Consider the following 23,743-nt stretch of genomic DNA (forward strand, 5'->3'; position numbering starts at 1 on the left):
CGGCGGGCGCGGCGCTACCCGGAACCCACCGCAGGAAGCGGAGCGCGGAGAAGGGGCGGGACACACCCCAGCGAGCACCAATAGGGAGGGAGAACCGGCGCTGCTCAACCAATGACAGAGCTGAAACCGAGGGGGGGGCGGGGCTTGGGGGGGGGCGGGCTGCCGCCGGGTACGCGCGGACGCCGCGCAGGGTCCTAGCGCCCGCCTCCTTCCCCCCCCCCCCCCCCCACTCCCCCGGGATGTGCCGGGCCGCGGCCCGGCGGCGGGCGGCCCCGTTGGGCCCGGCGGGGCGGGCGGCGCTGCTGGCGGCGCTGCTGGGCGGCCTGGCCGTGCTGGCCGCGCTGCCCTTCGTGCGGCGGGGCTGCTCCGGCCTCAGCGTGGCCCCCCGGGGGCTGAGGCTGCTGCCGCTCAGGGCCGAGGCGTCCCCCGGTAAGCGCGGCCCGCTGGGGACCGGTACGGGCGGGGTGCAGCCGCGGGGAGCGGGGGGGGGGGGTGGGCTGGGGTACACTGAGGTACCTGGGCTGTCAGCAGCTGGGGATTTGGGGGAAAGCGTTGGGTATTTCAGTGAGACACCTCCGCTGTCAGCAGGTTGGGATTTGGGGGAAGATGTTGGGTATTGCACTGAGACACCTCCGCTATCAGCAGGTTGGGATTTGGGGGAAGATGTTGGGTATTGCACTGAAACACCTCTGATATCAGCAGCTCGGGATTTGGGGGAAGATGTTGGGTATTGCACTGAAACACCTCCGCTATCAGCAGCTCGGGATTTGGGGGAAGATGTTGGGTATTGCACTGAAACACCTCCGCTATCAGCAGGTTGGGATTTGGGGGAAGATGTTGGGTATTGCACTGAGACACCTCCGCTATCAGCAGGTTGGGATTTGGGGGAAGATGTTGGGTATTGCACTGAAACACCTCCGCTATCAGCAGCTTGGGATTTGGGGGAAGATGTTGGGTATTGCACTGAAACACCTCCACTATCAGCAGGTTGGGATTTGGGGGAAGATGTTGGGTATTGCACTGAAACACCTCCGCTATCAGCAGCTTGGGATTTGGGGGAAGATGTTGGGTATTGCACTGAGACACCTCCGCTATCAGCAGCTTGGGATTTGGGGGAAGATGTTGGGTATTGCACTGAAACACCTCCGATATCAGCAGCTCGGGATTTGGGGGAAGATGTTGGGTTTGCACTGAAACACCTCCGCTATCAGCAGCTCGGGATTTGGGGGAAGATGTTGGGTATTGCACTGAAACACCTCCGCTGTCAGCAGCTTGGGATTTGGGGGAAGATGTTGGGTATTGCACTGAGACACCTCCGCTATCAGCAGGTTGGGATTTGGGGGAAGATGTTGGGTATTGCACTGAGACACCTCCGCTATCAGCAGGTTGGGATTTGGGGGAAGATGTTGGGTATTGCACTGAGACACCTCTGATATCAGCAGGTTGGGATTTGGGGGAAGATGTTGGGTATTTTACTGAAACACCTCCGCTATCAGCAGCTTGGGATTTGGGGGAAGATGTTGGGTATTGCACTGAAACACCTCCACTATCAGCAGGTTGGGATTTGGGGGAAGATGTTGGGTATTGCACTGAGACACCCGTGCTATCAGCAGCTCGGGATTTGGGGGAAGATGCTGGGTGTTCCGCGGAAACACTGGTACTATCAACAGCTTGGGATTGTGGGGAAGAGGCTGCGTGTTCCACTGAAACACCTCTGCCGCTGGGAGCTTGGGATTTGGGGGAGAGGTTGGGTATTTCACTGAGACACCGGTGCTATCAGCAGCTCAGGGATTTTTGGGGAACGCGTTTGGTATTTCACTGAAACGCCTGTGCTGTCAGCGCCTTGGGATCTGGGGGGAAGAGGTTGGGTATTTCACTGAGACACCGGTGCTATTAGCAGCTCGGGATTTGGGGGAAAATATTGGGTGTTCCACTGAAACACCGGTGCTATCAGCAGCTTGGGAATTCGGGGAAGACGTTGGGTGTTGCACTGAAACGCCTGTGCCGTTAGCAGCTGTAACGTGGGCGCTGCTTACAGCGAGGGAAGTGGCACGGTCACCAGCAGAACGTATCCGCAGCTCTGTGCCCTCCCACACGGCACAGCCCGGTCACCACAGCGAGCCCTGCCAGGACGACGGCCCGGTCTGTGTGGGCAGCCTGGTCACAGGCCCTGCCTCGCCACCGTCCTGCCAGGAACGGCTCCGTGGCCACGCTCGGACTCTAAACGTGGCCTAAAGCTCTCGTGTCTGTGGCCGGAACGCACGTTCTCTGCTGCGCTTCCTGCAGACCGGCTTTATTTAATTTTTGTATCAGCAAACACTGGTAGTCTCCAGGCTTTCGGCTTAACTCCCTGCCCTGTTATCTAACCACTCCCCCTGTTGTGTTTCAGAAGTGAAGTTCGAAGCCAAAGCGGCTTTGAAGCAAGCCCTGGAAATGAAGCGCCAAGGAAAGCGAGAGAAAGCTCACAAACTCTTTGTATACGCCCTCAAAATGGACCCCGATTACGTGGACGCCCTGAATGAATTTGGTATCTTTTCTGAAGAGGAAAAAGACATTCTTCGAGCCGACTACCTGTACTCCAAGGCACTCACCATTTCCCCCTGCGACGAGAAGGCTTTGATCAACAGGGACCGGACGCTGCCTTTAGTAGAAGAAATAGACCAGAGGTATTTCAGCATTATTGACAGCAAGGTTAAAAAAGTGATGGCGATCCCGAAAGGCAACTCCGCCCTGCGCCGGGTGATGGAGGAGTCCTACTACCACCACATCTACCACACCGTTGCTATCGAAGGGAACACTCTGACGCTGTCGGAGATACGACACATCATCGAGACCAGGTACGCCGTTCCTGGGAAAAGCTTGGTGGAGCAGAACGAGGTGATCGGCATGCACGCGGCTTTGAAATACGTGAACACCACGCTGGTGTCGCGGATAGGCTCCGTGACCATCAGCGACATCCTGGAGATCCACCGCAGGGTGCTGGGCTACGCCGACCCCGTGGAGGCAGGGCGGTTCAGGACTACGCAGGTGTTCGTCGGGCACCACATACCGCCCCATCCCCAGGACGTGGGGAAGCAGATGCAGGAGTTCGTGCAGTGGATGAACTCCGAGGACGCCATGGGTCTGCACCCCGTGGAATTTGCTGCCTTAGCCCACTACAAGCTGGTTTACATCCATCCCTTTGTGGATGGCAACGGGAGGACCTCCCGGCTGCTGATGAACCTCATCCTGATGCAGGCGGGCTACCCCCCCATCACCATCCGCAAGGAGCAGCGGGCGGAGTATTACCACGTCCTGGAAGTCGCCAACGAGGGCGACGTGAGGCCTTTCATACGCTTCATCGCTCAGTGTACCGAGACCACGCTGGACATGCTGATCATCGCCACCACGGAATACTCCGTGGGCTTACCCGAAGCGGACGGCAGCACTGCGGGATGCAAACAAACCATCCCTGTCAAGACTTGAGTGCTGTGGGCACACAGGAGCCAGGGAACGTGGGGGAGAACAGAAAGCCGTGCCGCACAGTATTCTTGCTGGGAAGGAACTTGACAGGAGGTGTCGCTCTTTAGCATTTCATTTATTTAAAGTCTCTTCTGTTTGATTAAATTAATATAATTTATTTATGTACGTTATGCCAAGCTGAAATGTGAACTGTTGATGTTGACCGTATGCTATAACCTGTGTGCTACAGTAAGAAGGTGGGGAGAGGTATCACGGGCTCAACAAACTGAAGTAGAAATAATTTATTTCTCCTTAAAATTAAGCTTTGAGGAGCTGCTTCCATCACAGCCCTTCACCTAATCACTCAACAGCCCTGCCTTACCTGGGCGAGGAGCTGCTAGGCCAGCCAAAGCCTTAACTGAGTTGCTGCTCTCACATTACCCCTTCCCCGTTGTTCAAAAAACCACCGCCAAACCCTTGCAGTAACAGCACACTCCCAGCAATGCCAGTCAGATTCTCCCCTTCACTCCTACAGTTTTGCCCTCCTCTTGCTTCAGCCAGAACAGATGAGGAAGGAGGCTTGCTGCAGTTCAGCGACGGCGTTTCTGCCCTCCTATTTCTGTTCCCAGCAGCACTTGGCATATTAATTCCAGTTGCCTTTCCTAGGGTGAGCTGCGTGCGACAAGCGGCAAGTGTTTCGTCTGTGATTACAGAGCAGGTGAGCGGAAAGAGACAAGAAACGCCGACTTACTTCGCTGAGCTGCGAGGTGCTTTTGCTGGGCTTTCAACAGAAGTACTAGTTCGTGCCCGGAGGCCCTGCCTCAGATCCCCCGTCACCAAGCAGGTTCCCTGGGAAACTGCAGCTGTCTTCGTGTGTTTCCGTTCAGGGTTGGGGAAGAGCTTGCTCCTGCAAAGCTGCGGGCAGAAAAGGTTGTTACGCAGAACCAGAAGGCTGCCTTTATCAGTTGTGCCATTTTGGTAAGAATTCATTTAGCACCTTTGCCAAGAGCTTGAGTTTCCTTAATCTACCCAGAGGGCTTCTCACTATAGCTTTATTAATTACCAGGTCGTGTTATTGCTGTGATACATGTGTAAAGAATCACAAAGCCTCTTCATACTGCAGTGGCAGTATTTTGTACCCGGAATTGCCATCCAGTTCAAAGTGTACCTTATCTTCTGCAGCTTAACAGATGGGAGGAGCTGCCTACACCCTGCTGCCAGTTGCACAGCAGCCAAATTCCCTGTGTCTTAGATCCCAACACCTCCAAGTTCAGAAAACGTGGATCAGAAAACGTGGAAGCAATCCCGATGAGTACTGTAAAGCCTAATCCCTTTGCAAAACAGTATGGGTTGTTGTACTGTCCCAGGCCCATTTATATTTCATCCCTCTAACTCTCTCTTACCTGCAACGTAGTTACGATGTTTTATACAAAAAACAGACAATAGAACAAGATTGGGAGGTACCTATGTGGTGTAGCACCTGCCTGTGCTTATGTACTGATTACTGCTGCCAGGAAAAGCAAACAGTAAGGGAGGAAGGTTGTTCTGTTTTTACAAAACACGCTTATTTTTGTAGCGCAAAGTGAGTATAAAGATATTCTGCACTTTAGAGCTCTGGAAAAAAAAATGTTATTTTAGTAACAGATTAATAAAGTATTTTAATATTAAAGTCTGGTTGGACTAGGCTGTTGTCACAACGCTCCGCTGCTGGCAGCAAAATAAGCAGCGCTCACAGCTCAGTTCCTGGAGTGGCAAGTTACAGGAGCTGTTAGGCAGCGCCCATCCTGGCTCCCCCAGCAGCATGCAGATGCACTGCGGGACTGGAGGACTCCGAAGCAGCAAGTCCAGCCCTAACAGCCAAAAAAAAACTTCATTCATCACTCATACATTGTGCCTGCCTGATGTCAGGGCGAGGTAAGCATCCCTCCCCACCCCCTAATTAAAGCTTCTTCGTCTTAAAATGGCATTAGAGTGACTAAGCAGACGGAGCTACGCTGTTGTTGCATCATTACAGTGCTGAAGGGTTAGCCCACACTTGTTGCAGAGCGGATGCGTGCTGTATTGTGCACAGGCTCCACAACGGGAATTTGGGCCCTTGCTGTATTACCCCCAAAGCCGCTGATTTCAGAGCTATGAAGCAGACAAAGTAAAGCTAAAGTAGAGCCAAGTCAAAGGAGCACAGAAGGTAAGCACTGAAAATAGTGTTTATTTGCAGCAGTGCTTGTGTTGTACAAGTGAACTCAGTCCTGCTGCCCCCCCCCCCCATCCCAACCCCAGGTGCTGACTTCCAGGTAGGAGCAGTTTTAGGTAAGCAGTAATATTTCTATCCACAATCGTTACCAGATTATTCTCGAGTCCGAGGCGATTACTGAAGTGGTTCAAGATACTGACCCTAAATGGAATGAACTACTTACAGGTACATGATGATGACGACACGATCTCAGTGCACCTGAGAGCTGAGGTACATCAGTATTACCTAGCTGCCATAGGGTAAGTGCAATTCCAACACCCACGTTTCAACAAAAGCAACAGTATTTATAGAAAACCTTTGAGAACTTGAGTTTAATAAACCAGGGAACTTCAGCTTGCACTTCACATTTGTACAAAACCATACAGAAACCACCTGCCAAAGACGTATGAGCTAGCTAGCAAAAAAACAAACAAAAATGGTCCTCAGCAAGAGCATGTACAGCTTTCATGGGGAAAAACCAAACAGAGCTAGTATTATCCATGACACTTAAAAATAATTCCAATGTCTTTTACAAATACACAATATAAAAAACAGGTCAACTCGAACAGAACATCAACTGAATACATATATATGTATATTTGTGTATATACATATACACACAAATGTATAGAAACTCTCCCAATACTAAAATAGGCCATTGTGGTGAAGTTACTAGCATTTGCCATTTAACTCTTAATGGAAGGAGATGGATGTCCGTGCGTGTGAGAGTGTTTTGGTGGAACATGGGTTTGTCGTCAGAGAGAATGACTGCAATCACAATCTGAACTTCTGACCAGTGGAGCTCGACCAGGTTATCGCTAGGCTTTCACATTGCATCTCGTTCGTTAATGAAAGAGAAATATTTGTAAAGTGTTCGGGAAAAAATGACGTGGCATCCAACCTGTACAGGAATTATTTCCCCCCTCATTACCCTCAATATGAGGAATCACATAATGCCATTTTACCAGAACATAGTATAACTCTTTGCTCTTAAAAAGAGAGGAAAACGGATTTGTACCATCCTACACTGATCTTAATGAATGCAGTAGTCCAGAACAGTATTTACATGTGATTGTGACTGGCGTTCTCTCCTTGCTAGCATAAGGACACAACATGGCTTCCATAAAGGCATTTCACATTTTACCAGACCAGCTGATTGCAGACTTCTCGCTCACTTGTTCAGTAGCATCTTGGCAAAATCAGCATTGGACATCTTTTTCGGCTCCTCAGCAGGTTCAGATGAAGTTGCTGGTGAATTCTGGACCATCCCGTTCTCAGCCTTAGCCACAGGATTACTCTGGCGCTGCAACGCACGAGGCATCATTGACAGCTGCGTCCTTCCCTTCCCTCGCCTGGAGAGGGCAGAGTGACATTTATGAGTATCCCAATGCTCTTTGAACATACTGTTCTAGCTTAGGAAAAGAAAAAGGGCTTTGTTCACTAAAAGGAACACCCCTTTAAATATTATTCTTGTCATTTGTTTCAGTAGTAAGTAGTGCGAAGCTTTCAACAGACGACCTTTGAAACAGCATACCTAGGTCCCGACAGAAAACAACCGCCCAGCAGTCCCCAGAAACTGAAGCTCTGTGTTTTTATCTACAGAGCACGTACAATGCAACGCCAACTGTAAGCAGCAGGAGCACTTGGAAGGAAAAAAGAACAGCTTCAGTCCAACACCACTGTATATACTCAGTCACTACCAACCTGTTCCTATCGGTAATGTACAGAGAAATCTGCTTTTCCTCAGCAATCCATCAAATTTTTTTTGATTCAGTACCTTTCAGATCTTCCCTCATCTTCTGGATGATGCTCCCTACATCGTAGCCTACAAACAATCCCAGTGTTTGCTTTTTAAGCAGCGGGAAGCTCTTGCTAATACTTACGCTCCATAAACCTGTCGTGGTGCTGCAAACTGTGAGGCTCTGCCTGCCTCAGGCTTGTCTGGCAGCTTTCGGAGGGGTGGGTTACTGATCGCCACCTTGATGACGTGATCCTTAATTGTCAGGCCATCCATTTTCAGCACAGCCTGCGAGGCCTGAGCTTCGTTTTCATATTCCACATAGGCCAGGCCCTAAATAAGGGAAGAGGTAACCTAGTTTTAGTCATTCTTTCTTTGCGTGACAGTCTCTTATTTAAGAAGCACCCATTTATTGCAAAATGGAAGTAACAAACCCTGTCAGAGAGGTGTCTCATTTCTCACTGGCAAATCCATTACTGCAGCACAATAGCATGAAGAAACTGAAGATAAAGGAGGATGGGGATCAGTTATACCAGGTGAACCCCAGCCAGTCAGCTATTTTAGAAACAAGCGTTCTTTGCAGACTTACTGATGCCTCTCTTTACTATACTGAAAATGCTGCAGATATCTTTTCCTCCATCCTTTTTATATCACGTTTTTCTTATGTAATTTAATAAGTATTTCAGAAAAAAATTCTTTCCCCTCCTATTTCTTATTTGTTGGCACAAAGACACACCAGGTTACATAAATCCATGCATTTCTACAAGTTTTAATGCAAAGCCAGTTTGGACACAATAATCAAGTCATTTGCTTTAAGTTACAAAACCTACTTTTTATATCCAAATCTCACGAAGAGTTTCCTTCTGAAGGATTTCATTGAAATTAACAGTGCATTAAGGACGCCTACCTTGGGTTTTCCTGCTCGGTTGGTGACCAGCCGTATGTCTTTCACGTTCCCATGTGCTTTACACACATCTTCCAGCTCTTCCTTAGTGCAGGAAAACGGCAAGCCGGATATAAACAGTTTGTGTTTCTCCAGTGTGGTGCTATACCTGAACACCTGAACAAATAAAAAAGGCTGTTAGTTCTCAAGCCAGTCAGAAACAAAGAGGATTTCAACCTATTATAAAGTACTCAACCTTCTGAGTGAAAAGGTGAGATTAACAAAAAAAACAGCCACACCATAAAAAAGCCATCAGTAGTTATCTTGAAAGATATTTGCATATAAACAGTCATCCACCAAGGATGTGCGAGGAATTCTTAGAACTGAAGTTTTTAAACATTATCTCTGTTTTACAATGAAAAGAACCATTGATATATCCGTCTTCTTGCTCAAGCGTCACTATTTGAATACGGAGTTTTTCTGCATATAACCCAATACAGTAGAAAAGCACAGATTACAGAACTTGTGTCAGGTACAGACCATTAACTATGCCAAACTAATACAACATGAATTTGTTAGATGCAGGAACTCAGGAAGCAACACGTCCTGCTAGCTTTCCAATGCAGTCCCACTGTTCAACCCGCTTCGTGAGTGAATAAGAGTTTACCTTAAAGTCTGGATTCTTGTTCTTGTCAACACAAGGAGAAACGAACATCGGTCTTCCCTCCACAACTTTACGATCCAACCCAAGAGCTTGGAGAGCAGATTTCTCATCCTTGAATTCTACGTAGCAGTAGCCCCGGAATGTCCCCTTGTTACTGAATACCGGACGGATCTGCTCTACCTCCCCGCAGCTCTCAAAAAGCTCTTTCAGTTTCGCTTCGGGTTCTGCCATGTTATAGGAAAGGTTGCTGACAAAGACGGTAACGTTATCTTTACTGCTGTCGTGCAAAACTTTGGGGATGTCTTTTCGACTGGTAGATGCCTTTTGCTTTTGGTTTGCTGGACGATCTGGCTTTTCAGGTCCACTTCTTCCAAAGAGCCCAGTTTCTAACTCCATGTCTTCTTCTAGAAGTAAACCATCACCGTCTCCCTTATGTCTCTTGCTGGGCTGCTCTGCTGAGTAATGAAATTGAAAGCCTTACTGGAAGAGTTACACCATTTCATTTACGACTCAAATTAGACTGCTCTTCATTACCACCATGGAATCATGAAATAGCAAACACGAATGAAAAGAAAAACACAATGACAGCTTAAAGGCAATAAAAACCTCCCCCAGGTTCTTAATAAGAAGAAACAGATTACTCGATCAAGACAGCAAGGATTAAAATGGAAGCACTGACAATATTTGGTTTTGTCAGTTACAACTACTGACTCATGCTCTCTTTGTCTAATAGGATCTTTATTAAAAAGATAAAAAAACCTAAAAGCTCCCCATACTCCCAGTGGCAACAATCTTAAAATCTTCTGGTACCACCTTCCAAGAGACTACTATAATACTGAATAACCAAATTTAGATTCCTCATGCTTCAGCATCATTTGATGAGTCAGGAAAATTAATTGAAAAGAAAAAAAAATCACAATATTTCTCTGAAATAAGAGAAATCTACAAAAAAACCTCTAGAAGTTCCTTTAGGCATGTACTTCTGCTAGCAAAAAAACCACTTCATCTTGCTTTCATTTTGCAAATACAATGAAGGCCTCTTGGGAGAAAAAGGCCCTGAAAAAAACCAGCAGCTCTGAAGACAGGGAGGGCACTTCTTCATCTGCCTCTAACTGCAGGCAAGCACCCGGTAACCCCTGGTGCCAGAGGACTGACAATTTTTTTTTTTTTTTTACCTTCTTCTTCTCGTCCCCATTCACCTTCATCATCATCATCTGCTTTGCGTTTGTCTCCAATTCTATTTTTTTTAGCCTTTTTGGAAGCTTTCTTTTCTGCCCGAGCCTGCTTTCGTTGCTCAGCTTTCTCCTCCTCCTGCTTTGCCAGAGCAGCTTCTTTCTCAGCAACCTAAGAATACGAGATTCTTATTTAAGTGACTGCATGCTGCAGAGCATTCTCATGCACTGTTTCTACAGTACTGAACCTGGAGGGTTTTCTCCTAAGCTATATAAACACAAAGCTAATGGAATCACCATTTAAAGCCCACGTCAATTATTTGCTCTTATAGCTTTCCTAGAGCACTCCTGTTACTCCTGTATCATCCAAGTGTCAAAAGGTGAAACAAAAAAGCATTAAAGAAATTAAATTATACTTTTAAACTAAAATCAATAGTTCCGAAGCTTTAAGACAATTTAGGCTTATCTGTACAAACCAGCATTAGAAATTTGACATTCGAGGTTGATCTTAAAATAGGTATTTCCTATAAACTGCTTATAGTTCACGAAGTTCTGACCCTTTGCTCTTTGTTCATTAACTCGTGCTAATCTGTTTTCTGTTTTTTGCACAGCTGCATCCCAGTCTTCTAATGTTCCTAGAGGATTAAGAAATAAAAGCCTTGTATTTAGCCTTCCCATAGTTTGGAAATACAATTCTAGGAAAAAAAAAAGACTCAGTGAAGTCATAGACCTTACTCTTAGTATTAGCCATTATACACGAACATTTAATATAAATTAAATGAATGGCCTTCAAAGAAAACAAAATCCAAGCAGAACAAAAACCTCTCTTTATCATACAATGCCCCCAAAAGGCATGGAAAAAACAAATTTCAGCAGGCTCTAAACCAGGCCTGAAAAGGTGAAGAAAAGAAAATAAAGATCTGCTTGCATATGCTACGGTAGTCAAAAGAAAGTGAGCCTTCACCAGAAGACAAAAATACTGGATCAAAGCTCACTCTGTATTATCGACAGTGAAATGAAACTAGACTGTAAAACGAAACGACTTGCAGTTTGCTACCTTCTATCCTCTCCAGCGTGAGCAGCACCTCGCAGACATGCTCTGGATAGTCACTTGTGCACTGCACGGCTCGATGCAAGGCCTTCCTGCAGTGCTGAGTATCACCATGGGCTCTACAGCAGGGAAAACACAACAGTAAGAAGCCAATCCTCCGCATCACGATTACAAAGCAGTACGATTAACACTAATCTAGGCAAACATTTTCCTCTCTCCCTAGCTGGCTCCCACCATGCTTGGTTGCTGTAATATTTCTGAAATATTACACAGACCTGCGCTAAGAACATCAAAAGCAGCTTATGAACTCCTAAGGAGCATACCAACACCGAGCATACCAGCCTTGTGTCACACAGATGAGGACACTTAAATTAACTCTCTCACCCAGCCAAGCTCTTACCTTTCCAGGTTGTAATACTCCAGCCACATGTTCGCGTATTTGGCATTCCCTTTAGTCATGATGTTGTCCCAGAGCTCTCTGGCCTTCTGCATGTTGTTACACAAGCGGGCCTGCAGAGCAGCACTCGGCACACTCAGTATCGTTCAGGATTATTTGTTCCAACACCACAATCCCCGGGCATCCCCGCCGCTTCTTCCCTCCCCCACACAACTCCAAAGCTTATGCATGCAAACCCAGAGGATAGAAGCGAACACCTAATGTACTCCTACCACTGAGTAACACCTCCCATGCCCACCCGTTGCATCAATCTTGGTTTCTAGCTCCCACAGACGCTTCATTTTGGTCATTATAAGGCATTTGAGACAACTGCTTTTGAACTTTTCCTTCTGTCATTATTCATTATTGTACCTAACGTGGCAGTTCAACACACAGTTCTCAACCTAAAACAATTACTTCATTTCTGTTACTAAATGGTAGAGGGTGGAGAAGGGGGAAAGTGGATTAAGAACCTGAGGGAAGTTCACCTGATCTCACTGCAGAGAGGTCCGTGGGTACACGAGACAGCTGACTTACTAAAACTGCTCTAGCATAAGCTGAATCACACCTGAAGCGCCTACTTCTCCCTCCAGGAGCACACAGAAAGTGAAAAATAATTAATTCAAATTCAGGGCCAACTTTGGTCAGAGTAATTACAAGATTCGAGACTTTGGCAAGCCATCCCATGCATCATACCCAGAGAAGTTAGAGCACAAAAGTAATCTTATCCAGGTTCGTACGAGCCTGGGGCAAAGGAAGGTTGAGAAAACATCATGGCACCAGCACGCTGATACCTGTACTAGTTTAAAACTAGTCGGTATAGGCAGCACTGAATTAGGTAGAATTCACAGCAATTTAGAGGCATAAGCACTCAGTTCCATGTCACTGTGGCCAGCCAGCTGACCAAGTTACTCCCACGTCTGTACCACACTGCAGTCACAGCAGTATAGACATGCTAACAGTCCTCACAACTTTCCCTAAGAGAATGCTGTCTCTCCTAAGATGTTTTGCTTCAAGCCTGAAGCTATGCCATGTGCTTGACCAGCCCAGACACAGAAGAAGAAAGATTTACTCCTTGAAGTTACAGACAAAATGCCAAAGCACAAGAGCACTGCCTCCTGTGCGGTTGGAATGTCTAAAGAGACATTTCCTCTACTCTAGCAATTAAAATACAACAGATAGAAACATCACCTCAACTCTTGCCCAGTTCTGCATGATGGTGCAGGACGGATCTCCACTTTCACTAAAGCCTGGGAATAAAAATAAGTACTATTTGTGAATGGCTCTTGGAAATAGGGCGTTTATTAAACAAGTTTCAGATCACAGGTGAAGCACTCATCTTTTTCTAAAATGTCTGAGACTCCTGAAGTTAAACATTATATGGAAAACTACTCTTGTGAAAAAGTTACTCTGAACAAGACAAAGCAATGCACAGGACGATTTAACTTACGCTCTTCGACTTCTTGTTTCAAATACTCCACAGCACGTGCGAATGCAGATCGCAGCTCTTCTAATTCTTTACTTGAGTCTTTAAAAAAGAGAAAGGAAGTGAAAATTATTATTTCAAGGTGGTCCTATCTACTAAAGCTTCTTTACTCACACCCCCAATGTTTTTATGTTGGGGGGAAATAAAGCTTGCTACTTCAGTAAAACTCACTACATGCATACCAAAAACAAAAACCACCACCACCACCAAGTACCTAAAATAAAAAACAGGTCATTTTTGACAGCACAATCTATTTTTTTCAGCAAAGAGCTAGTCTAAAACAAGTACGTTCTTTTATTTTATACACACCGACAGGCAAGAAAGCAAAGAAGAATAAAAAGTAAAGAAGAATTGTGAAGAATATGAAACTAGTGTTGATTGTATTTTATTTTTTAATTAAAGTAACACTGCTGTTTCAGACATACACACAAAATTTACATATTTATTCAAACATGTCATATGTACCTTGTGTAAAATCCACTCTTCTTCTTAGGTAATCAAGATATGCCTGCCAGATTTCTACGTAGTCTGTTGCCTGAATAAAGCCTGCATTCAGAGCCTTTTCAAACATTTCTGAAAGAAACAGGAGTGGGTAAAAACCCATAGAAATATGTATTTGCTTTTCAGTTACTGACAAAATTAGCAAGTTACAGCATACAGGACAAAGACGACACAAGAAGCCCTAAATATAGTAAATTGGTTAAGGAATTCAATGCAAAAGCCCGTTTAATTCAGCAACATTCAAGCAAAGTTGAAATAAAGAGCTTGCTCAAAAGTGAAGCTGCTCAACCCTAACAGCTGTGCCCTAGAAGCACGCTACTGTAAAATTTCATCGGCTTTAAGACTGTTGTAGAAGGGTTACACCAAATCCTGCAGAGGTCACCACTTGTCACACATCATCCATAGCGCCACAAGAAGCGGTTCTGTACTGTAAAGAAGTTTTGCTGAGATAGTATTTCTTTACCAGAAATAACGCAGTGGTCAACTCCGTGCCTCTCCATTGCCAGAAGATAGCGAATCCAGAGCCCAACTGTCCAGGGGCAGTTCCTAACAGCGCGGTCGTGAGCAGACAAGACCAGTTCTTTCACTCTCAGCTGCCGGTCCTGAAATAATCATACCAAGTTTTAAGTACCTTGGAGCCAGAGAGCCCAAGACAAGTTCTGCAGAGAAAATACACAGCTGGGGGAAAAACTGAGCGAACGCTCGCTTGATCAATAAATACACCACTGAAAACAGGACAAAACGAAAGGTGAAGCAGAAATCAGCTTCCGGAGAATTTAAAGACAGGACTGAGAGAACACTTACCGGTTATTTATCAACCGCTAAGATATTAAAACAAAAAGACAAGCAACAACAAAAACGGAAAATAGACCCCCAAAAGCTTTTCTGTTTGCCTTACCAAATATTGATTGTAGCGTGCCCAAAGATCTGGTACAAGGCAGTTCTCAGCCAAAGCCCTCTCATAGATCAACTGAATGCGAGCTGGATCACCTGCTTTCATTTCAAAATCGATGTAAGCTTGGTACTCTGCTAGCTTTGGAGTCTCAGCACCCAGCTATAAAACAAATAGGAACAGGAAAAATAAAAGGCTGCTCAACAAAGCATGATTCAGACAGCCCAACTGTCACTCCGGGTAGGTCTCAGGCAAAATTTCAAACACGAGCTTGGCCTCTAAATATCAACAGCTTCAAAAGTTTCCAGTACATCTGATTATGAAGTGCCTTGCGTATTGCTCATAGCTGCCGGTCAGCTAACCGGTCATGCTCAAGGGAGCTCCCTTATCTCAGAGGCTAGAGGAAAAAAAAAAAATCACCACGAACCAAATAATTCTTATTTTTACAGTAAGATGAAAGTAACAGCATTACCAGTGCCTCTTCATATGGTTTACACTTCTCCAATTGCTGTAGAGCTTTTTTGTAGTTCTTAATTATTGTTTCTGGTATAGGCTCTTCTGACCATTCCTCGTATTCAGCATATGAGGCCTCCATATCTATTAAAACAGACACAGTAACGCACTCAATGGACTAAATAATAAGTATGCAGCTTATGTTTGATTTTAATACAGGCATTTCTGTTTGTGTTTATATCTTAACTGTTATACTACTACACCTTTAAAGCGTTCGGATGCTTTATCTTATATAGTGTAATCTGAACACAAACTCAGGACAAGTTATTTTAAAGCTAATGATTTCGCTTTAGAAAAACAAGAGTCCCAAGATCTTCCCAAGTCTTTAAAGCAGAAACCAACCCAGACTCTTTCAATACGTAAATGAGGAAGTCAAAGAACTGTGCCTAGCTTTCTCCTATAAGGAGACAATGAAGCAAGAAAAGGGACTCAAGGAGTTTAAAGCATGAACCTGATACGGCAGGACTAGCAACCCAGCTGTCAGCATGTATTATTTACCTACCAACCAAGCCTCTTGTACAGGGAGCTTCACAGCTGAATTCCTAGCTCCTGATGGTCATGTTTCATGCTAATTATCTGTACTTTAAATGGCCTAAACGATCTCAAATTATGCACTGAGGAAACAGATAAACCAAGTTTCAATTAATATTTCTGAATAAAAGGGAAACGCTCATCATTCAAGGGACCCCAAAGACAGGCAAATGTAACCGAGTAAGGAACGTTCAAATATCCCAGCTGCAATTTGTGGGGCTCTACCAGAGGAATAATCACAACTAAGGCCATGCCGTAACACGGTTTATTCATGCCATCTCCCCAAGTGCAAAGGCTCTCACCTAACAGCGGGATCCCCAGCTGGCGCCTGAACAGCGTGTGGATCCTCTCAAGCTGGCTGCAGAGCATCTGCTGCTGCTCGGGCGACGGAACGCTGCCAGGAGCTGGCTACAAACAAAAGGATTGAAATTTAATCAGTTCCCTCAAGCCTGAGCTGAGGAACACGAGGGGGTATTGTTTATGGGCTGGGGATCTGGGCTCCAAATGACTACACGAGCCTTGAAGAACAGACGTAGCCAACTTGCATTTCAGGTGGCTGCTGTGAAAGCTAAAACTTGGAAACTGCTGGGCTTTGAAGTTGGTTGAATGGAAAAAACGCTCCTCAGTGAAAGCTGACACAAACATTGGGAAATCAAAACCTGGAGAGAAACAAACAGCGTGTGACCATGCCATTTCACAAGCCCACTGGGCTGCCAGAGAGGTTTTCAATAAATCCCTGCTGCTCGCACAGATGATTTAAAACTTCCAGATTCCTTTCTGTTTATTACTGGAAGGGTGTTCTCCCGTTACTCCCATGTTAAGGCACTTCACTACTGATTAACTTCCATGTCCTATGTAGTAAGCTGGGAGGAAATGGAAACGTTCACGTTCCGGACATCTTGTAAAGGTATCTTTCGCATACATCAAGCCTGCATGTTCCAGGGGTAATACAATAGAATCCATAAGTTGCAAAAAGGGTGAAACAATGAATGAGCTCAATGCTGAAGCGGAAGACAGCCTGGATATGTAAACACGATCGATTATGGGCAAAAGTATTCACTGGAAAGAATAATAATGCTAATAATGAAGCTGCTTAATAGTAAAACTAGTTGGTTTAACATTATTCTTGTCAGTTCAAGCTAAACCATAGAAATTTTGCTTCCAGATAACGAGATTTTATGATCTTATTTAAGCCCAGACTCATTATTACACCAACACATGCAGAGAACGTCTTTCCCAGACCACAGGGCCAGTTTCTACAGGTGAGAAGTAACAGCTGAGTGACACCACAGCCTCTTCCTTCAGCGGCTGATGAAGGGGCAGCACGAGGTGACTTCAGAAGCAACACCACAGCTTTTTACTTGCAGTAGCCCGGGGGACTGGCCTTACCTGTGCTGTTTCCAGGATGGCATTCTCAAACTCGCGGTACGCTTCCCACAGAGCCGTTCCTTTTGTCACGTGCAGCCCAACCGCGGTTAACGCTCTCTCAAATATTGAGCGAACCTTCTCGATTCCTCCTTCCTGCCCGATGCCGCCGATTGAGTACTGAGCATACTCTAGCCAAATTTCAGGACCTAAACAAAGTGAGGAGAAACAGATGAGCTAACGACCTTTAAAAACAAAAAGGAGTCTCTCTGCTTCCCAAACACCTAACATTCGCAGCATTAAGTAAAACAAAACAGTTTTCTTTACCACTCGATAAAATTAAAGAAAAAAATTATTTTATTCTATGCTCTTGGTTCGATACCAACAGCTACAGTTTGTCTTCTGAAAGAAGTCACTCCCGTGGTCCTTACTGACAGCAGATCCAGAGGGCACCTCCTCTCAGTTCTTCACCTTCCTACCCCTCCTTCCTGAACCAACAGCCGGCAGTGCCAGCTATGCTAGGGCTGGGACATTTTACATGAATTTTCTGGAATAGATTCTCCTCTGATGATACCAGTCCTTCTCTGTTCTTTCCAACGTCATGTTTCCAGCACCTTGCCACAACACCCAAGGAGCACGCGGTGACCCAGTGCTCTGAGTTGCCCTACGGCTGCAGGCAGCTCCTGACAAACAGAGACAAGCCACCACGGGCTTCCCTCGCTTTAACAAGGGCGATCGGAGCTTGCTACTGCAGCACGGCGAGGTTCTGCCACGTCAAAGCATTTCAGGAATGCTACCTCCAAGACAGCAACTACGAGCTGTTTTAAGAGCTGTCACATAACGGAAATGACAACAAAGACAGCGCTAACCAACACAGGAGGTAAGAGCAGAAGCGAGCATCTCCACAGCGTTCTTCCTCCTCAAAGAAGAGCTGAAGAACGTATCGTGGGTAACACAGAAAGCATTCCTTAACCAAGCACAATACTTGCTGCTTATAGATACTAGAAAAGCGCAAAAAACGCATTTAAATTGTTTTATAATGTTAACTTCGACTATCTCAGACCGCAGTGGTACTTAAAGCATTGCCTTTAAGCAGCCTATAACTCTAACACTCGGAACAAAGTACGGATCACTCCACACTAACATTTTTGATGCAATTCCGGCATTAGAACGAAAGATATTTTCCCAGAAAAAGAAAGCCATAATCTGAACAATACATTTTACAGCACATACTAAGAACTTACAGATGTAGTCTTTCACGGCTCTCTCAAACAGCTCATAAACTTTCTCTCGCTCCGAGTTTTCAGAAGCCATTTTTATCTCATCCTTCAACCAGTCCAGCCAAATTTCTGAAACCAACGAGTTTAGAACCCATCACTACGAGCTCAAAAAATGATTTGAAATGTTTGGCCAAGTTTTTGGAGTTTCTAGTAGCAGACTTAAAAACACAGAGAGGGACGATGGGGGAAAAGAAAGCAACTTTAGCCACCACAATTAATTTGAATGAAAAGTTTGGCACAGACCTCTCCAACTGGGTACTAAACAAGCACATTTCTATTTAAAGAAAGCTGAAGTTGCAAGCAGCAATTTGTTGGTAGCTTGCACGGAGGACCGGTGTGCACCAGTAACCAAAGAGCCATCAAGTGGCACACCTTCCCTCCCATTTTACAGGGAACAGTAAAGGCTCTAGAGGCTGCAAGTTTCCACACGCATAAAAGGAAACTTTCCCTTGCCAAGGCTAAAAGTACCCTGGCGGAACAGCCTCTGTGGTATTTACATTGCCTCTGGGCTTATTATGAATAAAGAGGAATACATGCTTTAAGGGCTACCCACAACTTCTGCCAACACAGTATTTTTTGCTGCTTGCCTGTAAAATTTAATTTTTGGCAGCAGTTTGCCTGGGCTCTGAGTCACGCTCACTGACTAAACGACTGGAGCCATTTCTGCGCTGCCACCCCCCAGCTGCACGTTACCAGCCCTACACCAAAGGGCTGCACAGGCAAACCTGTCTGCCCCGAGCTACGGCAAGTCCCGTTCTGGACTGGAGCACCAGGGCACATAAAACATCCCCTCCCACCAGTTCCACCCTACAGCAGCAGCCTCTGGCAGAGGGCAGGACAGCTGCAAGCACCAAAAACTCCAGTTCCTGCACGACTTACTGCTCCACACCTCCCAGAGACAAAGTTCAATGCTGGCTATTAACACCAGCTGTGTGCAGAGCTTAGATCTGTTCTTCTAGACCTCAGACCGCAGTTTGAAAGCTAGCACAAACATGTTTTACTACTGAAACAAGGGCATTTCGCACTGGTGATCCCTGACCAGCACCAGCTGCAAGCCGAGAAGATGCTCCATACCTTCAGTCAGTGGAAAGAGCTCACTCATCTTCTGACGAGCTCTTCGCAGCTTCACCAGCTCTCCCTCCTGCCGGAGCAGCTTTATCAGGTCCAAGTGGCAGTTATAGTCAAACGCATTGATAGACAACTTTAAAGAAAATAAAAAGGGATTTTTTTAAGGCATGATAAAGCAATAGACATACAAAAATCAGAGAATATTTGGCAGAACACCAAAGGCTCTTTCGCGGCACGTGAATCTGATGAGGACATCAATTCATTCAACCAGTCCAACACCCTCCTCCCCGCACACAGTTGCCCTAGGCTCCAGCGCTGCCCACAGGTTGCTTTCAGGCCACGGGCGTTTATAAAAAACGCTTCAAACTTAACTGAGCTTTAAAGCTCTGATGGAAAGCTGACTTAGCGAGCTCTAAAGCCTGCTCAGCAGCGCGGGTGCTGTAAGCTGGAGCGCGGAAGAAAGGCAGAAAATTACTCGGGCGTTGTAAGTTAGTAAGGATCATCCCCCGTCATGAACCTGAGGTGCTTCGGGTGTCCCAAAATCAACGAAAAACAAACGGACCGGTCCCAAAACCTCCTCAGCGAGCGCCGCCTGCCCGCTGGGGCTCTCCCCGCGACTCTCTGAGGAAAAAGCGCTCCGCGTCCCCCCCCAGCCCCGCACCACACCGGGGACCCCCGAAACCCCCCCGGGACCCGCCGGGAGAGCGCGGCTGAGGCCGGGGACGCCCCGAAGGAGCCCACAGCAACCGGGCGGGGGTCTCTCGGGTCCCTGTGGCCGGGGTCCCCTCACCTCACGGCCGGCCCCGGGCCGCCCCCGCCTCACCTGCTCCTCCAGCCGCTGGATCTCGGCCTCGTTCTCCTTCTCCTCATCCTCGCCGTCCCCCGACGAGTCCGAGTCGCCCTCATCCTCCGAGTCGCCGCCCGACTCCGGGTCCGTCCCCGGCGGCGGCAGCCGCCGCTTCGCCGCCTCCTCCTCCTCAGCCGCTGCCGCCGCCGCCTCGGCTCCCGCCGCCGCCATCTTATGCAGCTCCCTCGCCGCCCGCCGCGCTCCGCCACCCGCCGGGACTGACCGCGCCGCGCCTGCCTCAGAGCAGAGCACAGCCGCCGCTCAGCCGCCGTGAGGAGAAAGCCTTGCAGCCTCCCGCACCGCTCCCGGCTTCTCACCGCTCCGCGGCCGCCGTGCGTTGAGCGGCGCCGGGTTCTGCCCCTCGGCGGCTCGACCGGGGAGCAGGCGGCGCCGCGGGCAGCTCGGGGCCTCGCAGCAAAGGGGTCCTGCGAGGCGGGCTGGGCCCGGCGCCGCCAGACGCAAGATGGCGGCGCTGGGGAGGGCGGGGGCGGCGCTGCTGCGGACTGGGCGCGGGGCGGCGGGGCCGGCGCTGGGCTACCACAAAAACGTGAGGGGCCGGGGAGGGTCGGGGGAGGGCTTTGTGCCTCGAGTGCTGTGTTTAGTTGTGGGCCTGTTACTACCAGAAGGATATCGAGGCCCTGGAGCGTGTCCAGAGTAGGGCTGGTGCAGGGCCTGGAGCACAAGTCCTGTGAGGAGCGGCTGAGGGAGCTGGGGGTGTTTGGTCTGGGGAAAAGGAGGCTCAGGGCAGAGCTTATTGCATTTTACAGCTACCTGAAAGGAAGGTGTGGGGAGCTGGGGGTCATCCTCTTCTCACAGGTAACTAGTGATGGGACTGGAGGGTACGGCCTCAAGTTGTGCCAGGGGAGGTTCAGGTTGGAAACGAGGAGACATTTCTTCTCAGAAAGAGCAGTCAGGCATTGGGACGGGTTGCCCAGGGAGGTGGTGGAGTCACTGTCCCTGGGGGTGTTCAAGGAGAGGTTGGACGTGGTGCTTGGGGACATGGTTCAGTGGGGGACATTGGGGGTAGGTGGACAGTTGGACCAGGTAGGTGGTCCTGGAGGTTTCTTCCAACCTTTGTGATTCTGTGCCGGTGGTGGCTGTTGATGACGCGCTGCTCTGCTCTGCCCCGCCAGGTGGTGGACCACTACGAGAATCCCCGCAACGTCGGCTCCCTCGACCGCAACTCCAAGAACGTGGGCACCGGCCTGGTGGGCGCCCCGGCCTGCGGCGACGTCATGAAGCTGCAGGTGAGGGGACCTCGGGGCTCCTGCTGGTACGGGGGGAGCGTGGGGACGCCGCGAGGCCCACGCCTGCTGCCGTCTCCCTCCCCTCATCTGGGGCAGTGACGCAGCTTGCCCCCTGTCAGCACGTTCTGATCTTAAAATGTCCCCTGGAGCCTGGGCAGGGCTTGTCCCTGCTGTACTGGGCTCTGCCTCGTGGAGCTGAGCCCTCCCCTGCAGCACCTCCCATATTCTTCCAGGTCGAAGTGGACGAGAACGGCAGGATTGTCGAAGCCCGCTTCAAGACTTTCGGCTGCGGATCAGCGATTGCTTCCAGTTCGCTGGCAACGGAGTGGGTTAAAGGGAAGACGGTAAGGGTCTCGGCCGGGGTTGGAAGTGGCACAGTGGAAAGTATTTAAATATTTAAGCTGACTGTTGGGACCGTGGAGGAAACAGCCCGTGCAGTGACACTGGCACGCTTTGGTTCGTTACCACCGCTGCTCTGTCTGAGACAGTCGTTAAATTTGTTACTTGTTAGGCACAGAAGAAAACAGGTAACGTTGAGAGGTTTTTCTCAGGTTAGCGTGCTGTCAGCATCTTTTACTGCCCCTGGCAGTTTGAGGTATTTTTCCGTGTCAATTCAGTTGGCTCTGGAGCTTTAAAGCACGCTTGTGGTGAGCGCCTTTGTGGCGTGTGTGCTTGCGTGAGGTGACTGCTGACCACACGTTAACTGCGTTTCAGGTTGACGAAGCATTAAAAATCAAGAACACGGATATTGCGAAAGAACTTTGCCTTCCTCCGGTCAAACTGCACTGCTCGAGTAAGTAAAGGGCTGACCTGTGAAAGTTCAAACATTTATACTTGAGAGCGAGGCTCCTGGAAGTAGTGCAGAGGCTTCTGCGTGTTCTCCAAATAAAGTTTCTGCATGTGGAGCAGCTAAGATTGGCCTGCAAGAGAACCTTGCTTACGTTCAGACTTTGGTTAAGAATTTTCACATCAATTCCATCTTTTGGTGTCTACTTAGGTCAGAAAACTAGGAATGAGAAGGTTTGTATTCTGACATTGTAAGACACCACGCTCCCAAACTCTGCTGCTAACTGCAGTGGTGGTTACTGCTGGCTGCTCCTGCTTTTAATGTCACTTCTGTTGTAAAGGGCATGTTCTTCTTGAAGTATTTGTAAAAAATAAAAAAATAATCTGTGTTTTTTTTTCTAGTGCTGGCTGAGGATGCAATCAAGGCTGCCTTGGCCGACTACAAGTTGAAGCAGCACCCAAAGAAAGAAGAGTCAGAGCAGAAAGCCAACTGATTCCTGCAGGGACTGCGGAGGTTGTCCTCGTTCCAGTTAAACTTGCAGTGCAATTACTCTAGCTATTAGTAGAATCCCGCGCACTACTAACGAAGCTGTAAGATACGCACAACTCTACGCACAGCCCGTCACTGTTCTTGTGTGTACAGCCTCTCGTAGTGCTGGAAGGACTGGAGTTGGGTATTTCAGCAGCCTGTGTCCTGTCCTAACTGGTCTGAAGTGTTACGAGGGAAGGACTCTTCAGCTGCGGGGAGCTCCGCTGGCTTCTCCGAGAAGAGCAAATCCTGCTGTTGAGGACTGGAAGGGCTGCACTTTGGGGGAAGGTGGATAGTTTTGCCTAATGTTTTTCAGAGTTTAGTGGGAAACGTTGCCTCGGTCTTCATGTTTCTGTAAGAACCGCAGCAGGGTTTGCGTATCGGTGCAGTATACAAATTTTGGGTGGTTTGTCTGCGGACTGCAGCTGTGTCGGGAGTTTTCTTTCGCAACCCGTGACCTCTCGCACGCTGTCCCCTGCTTCGGGCTGCTCTCTGGGAGGCGCTGGGGTGCCTCAGCGGGCGCTAGAGGGCACTGACTGCGAGGGCGCGGGAGGGGAGCGCAGAGCTCCAGGAAGCGCCGACCCGGCCCTCGCAGGGCTTCTTCCTGCTCGCGCCCTCCCGGCAGAGGAGCGGGGTTAATTTTGGGAGCATCCGTTAAAAGCGTTCAGCCCTCGGATTCGCCAAATGCTCCCTTAAGGGAGATTAAACGCGCCCTGAGGGTCTGAACGCAGGACGCGAACAGCGGAGCCGTTTGCCGAAGCCCCAGGGGGGAGCTCCCCAGCAGACTGGGGCTCAGTCTGTGCCCCCCGCGTCTCCCCCTCTGCCCCACACTTCGCAGCCGGCAGCAGTGTTCTTGGCACCAAGTCGAGGGAGGAAGGGGATCCTTCGGATGCGCTACAAGAGGTGGTTTGGGGGGTGATTTCTTGGCAGTTAATTGCCTGCTGAGGTGGCAGGGCTCGCTGCCCTTCAGTCGTGGAAGGAAACTCAAACCCGCAGCCTGGCAGGCGTCTCCCGAGCACCTCGCTGTGCACTCAGCCAGGCTGCTCAGATGGCTTTGCTGGAGGTTGCAGGGAGAGCGTGGGT

General features: G+C 48.2%; 3 protein-coding genes across 4 annotated transcripts; 2 read left to right on the top strand and 1 right to left on the bottom strand.

The window, feature by feature from the left end:
* Positions 1 to 239: 239 nt before the first annotated feature.
* FICD (FIC domain protein adenylyltransferase) lies at positions 240 to 3,629 on the top strand. The gene is made up of 2 exons (XM_035565699.2): positions 240 to 429; positions 2,390 to 3,629. The coding sequence occupies exons 1-2, from the start codon at positions 240 to 242 to the stop codon at positions 3,463 to 3,465; spliced, it is 1,266 nt and encodes a 421-aa protein (XP_035421592.2). The 3' UTR covers positions 3,466 to 3,629.
* Positions 3,630 to 5,975: 2,346 nt separating this feature from the next.
* On the bottom strand, positions 5,976 to 20,302 carry SART3 (spliceosome associated factor 3, U4/U6 recycling protein). Of its 2 annotated transcripts, none has more exons than XM_035565745.2 (19): positions 20,075 to 20,302; positions 19,258 to 19,384; positions 18,148 to 18,252; positions 16,928 to 17,112; positions 15,841 to 15,946; positions 14,967 to 15,091; positions 14,501 to 14,656; positions 14,066 to 14,204; positions 13,567 to 13,674; positions 13,066 to 13,143; positions 12,807 to 12,865; positions 11,580 to 11,689; positions 11,186 to 11,298; positions 10,686 to 10,763; positions 10,132 to 10,299; positions 8,960 to 9,408; positions 8,317 to 8,469; positions 7,555 to 7,742; positions 5,976 to 7,023 (listed from the first exon to the last, which is right to left on the bottom strand). In XM_035565745.2, the coding sequence occupies exons 1-19, from the start codon at positions 20,267 to 20,269 to the stop codon at positions 6,843 to 6,845; spliced, it is 2,823 nt and encodes a 940-aa protein (XP_035421638.1). In that variant the 5' UTR covers positions 20,270 to 20,302; the 3' UTR covers positions 5,976 to 6,842. The 2 variants fall into 2 exon arrangements, with proteins under 2 accessions (XP_035421638.1, XP_035421637.1); XM_035565744.2 differs by having other exon boundaries at positions 8,960 to 9,411.
* A 218-nt stretch (positions 20,303 to 20,520) lies between these two features.
* On the top strand, positions 20,521 to 23,079 carry ISCU (iron-sulfur cluster assembly enzyme). Its single transcript, XM_035565752.2, has 5 exons — positions 20,521 to 20,645; positions 21,232 to 21,345; positions 21,579 to 21,689; positions 22,060 to 22,138; positions 22,534 to 23,079. The coding sequence occupies exons 1-5, from the start codon at positions 20,562 to 20,564 to the stop codon at positions 22,623 to 22,625; spliced, it is 480 nt and encodes a 159-aa protein (XP_035421645.1). The 5' UTR covers positions 20,521 to 20,561; the 3' UTR covers positions 22,626 to 23,079.
* Positions 23,080 to 23,743: the final 664 nt, after the last annotated feature.

This window comes from Cygnus atratus, chromosome 17 (genome assembly GCF_013377495.2).
Source record: "Cygnus atratus isolate AKBS03 ecotype Queensland, Australia chromosome 17, CAtr_DNAZoo_HiC_assembly, whole genome shotgun sequence".
Lineage (NCBI taxonomy): Eukaryota > Metazoa > Chordata > Aves > Anseriformes > Anatidae > Cygnus > Cygnus atratus.

Bases quoted from the DNA above. Each gene is read 5' to 3' on its own strand.
- FICD (XM_035565699.2), top strand. From the start codon at position 240: ATGTGCCGGGCCGCGGCCCGGCGGCGGGCGGCCCCGTTGGGCCCGGCG. The intron at 430-2,389 runs GTAAGCGCGGCC...GTTGTGTTTCAG, and splicing joins CAGGGCCGAGGCGTCCCCCG to AAGTGAAGTTCGAAGCCAAA.
- SART3 (XM_035565744.2), bottom strand. From the start codon at position 20,269: ATGGCGGCGGCGGGAGCCGAGGCGGCGGCGGCAGCGGCTGAGGAGGAG. The intron at 18,253-19,257 runs GTATGGAGCATC...CGTTGGTTTCAG, and splicing joins GCTCTTTCCACTGACTGAAG to AAATTTGGCTGGACTGGTTG. The intron at 14,205-14,500 runs GTAAGGCAAACA...TGATTATTTCAG, and splicing joins CACGCTACAATCAATATTTG to GACCGGCAGCTGAGAGTGAA.
- ISCU (XM_035565752.2), top strand. From the start codon at position 20,562: ATGGCGGCGCTGGGGAGGGCGGGGGCGGCGCTGCTGCGGACTGGGCGC. The intron at 21,346-21,578 runs GTGAGGGGACCT...ATATTCTTCCAG, and splicing joins GCGACGTCATGAAGCTGCAG to GTCGAAGTGGACGAGAACGG. The intron at 22,139-22,533 runs GTAAGTAAAGGG...TTTTTTTTCTAG, and splicing joins GGTCAAACTGCACTGCTCGA to TGCTGGCTGAGGATGCAATC.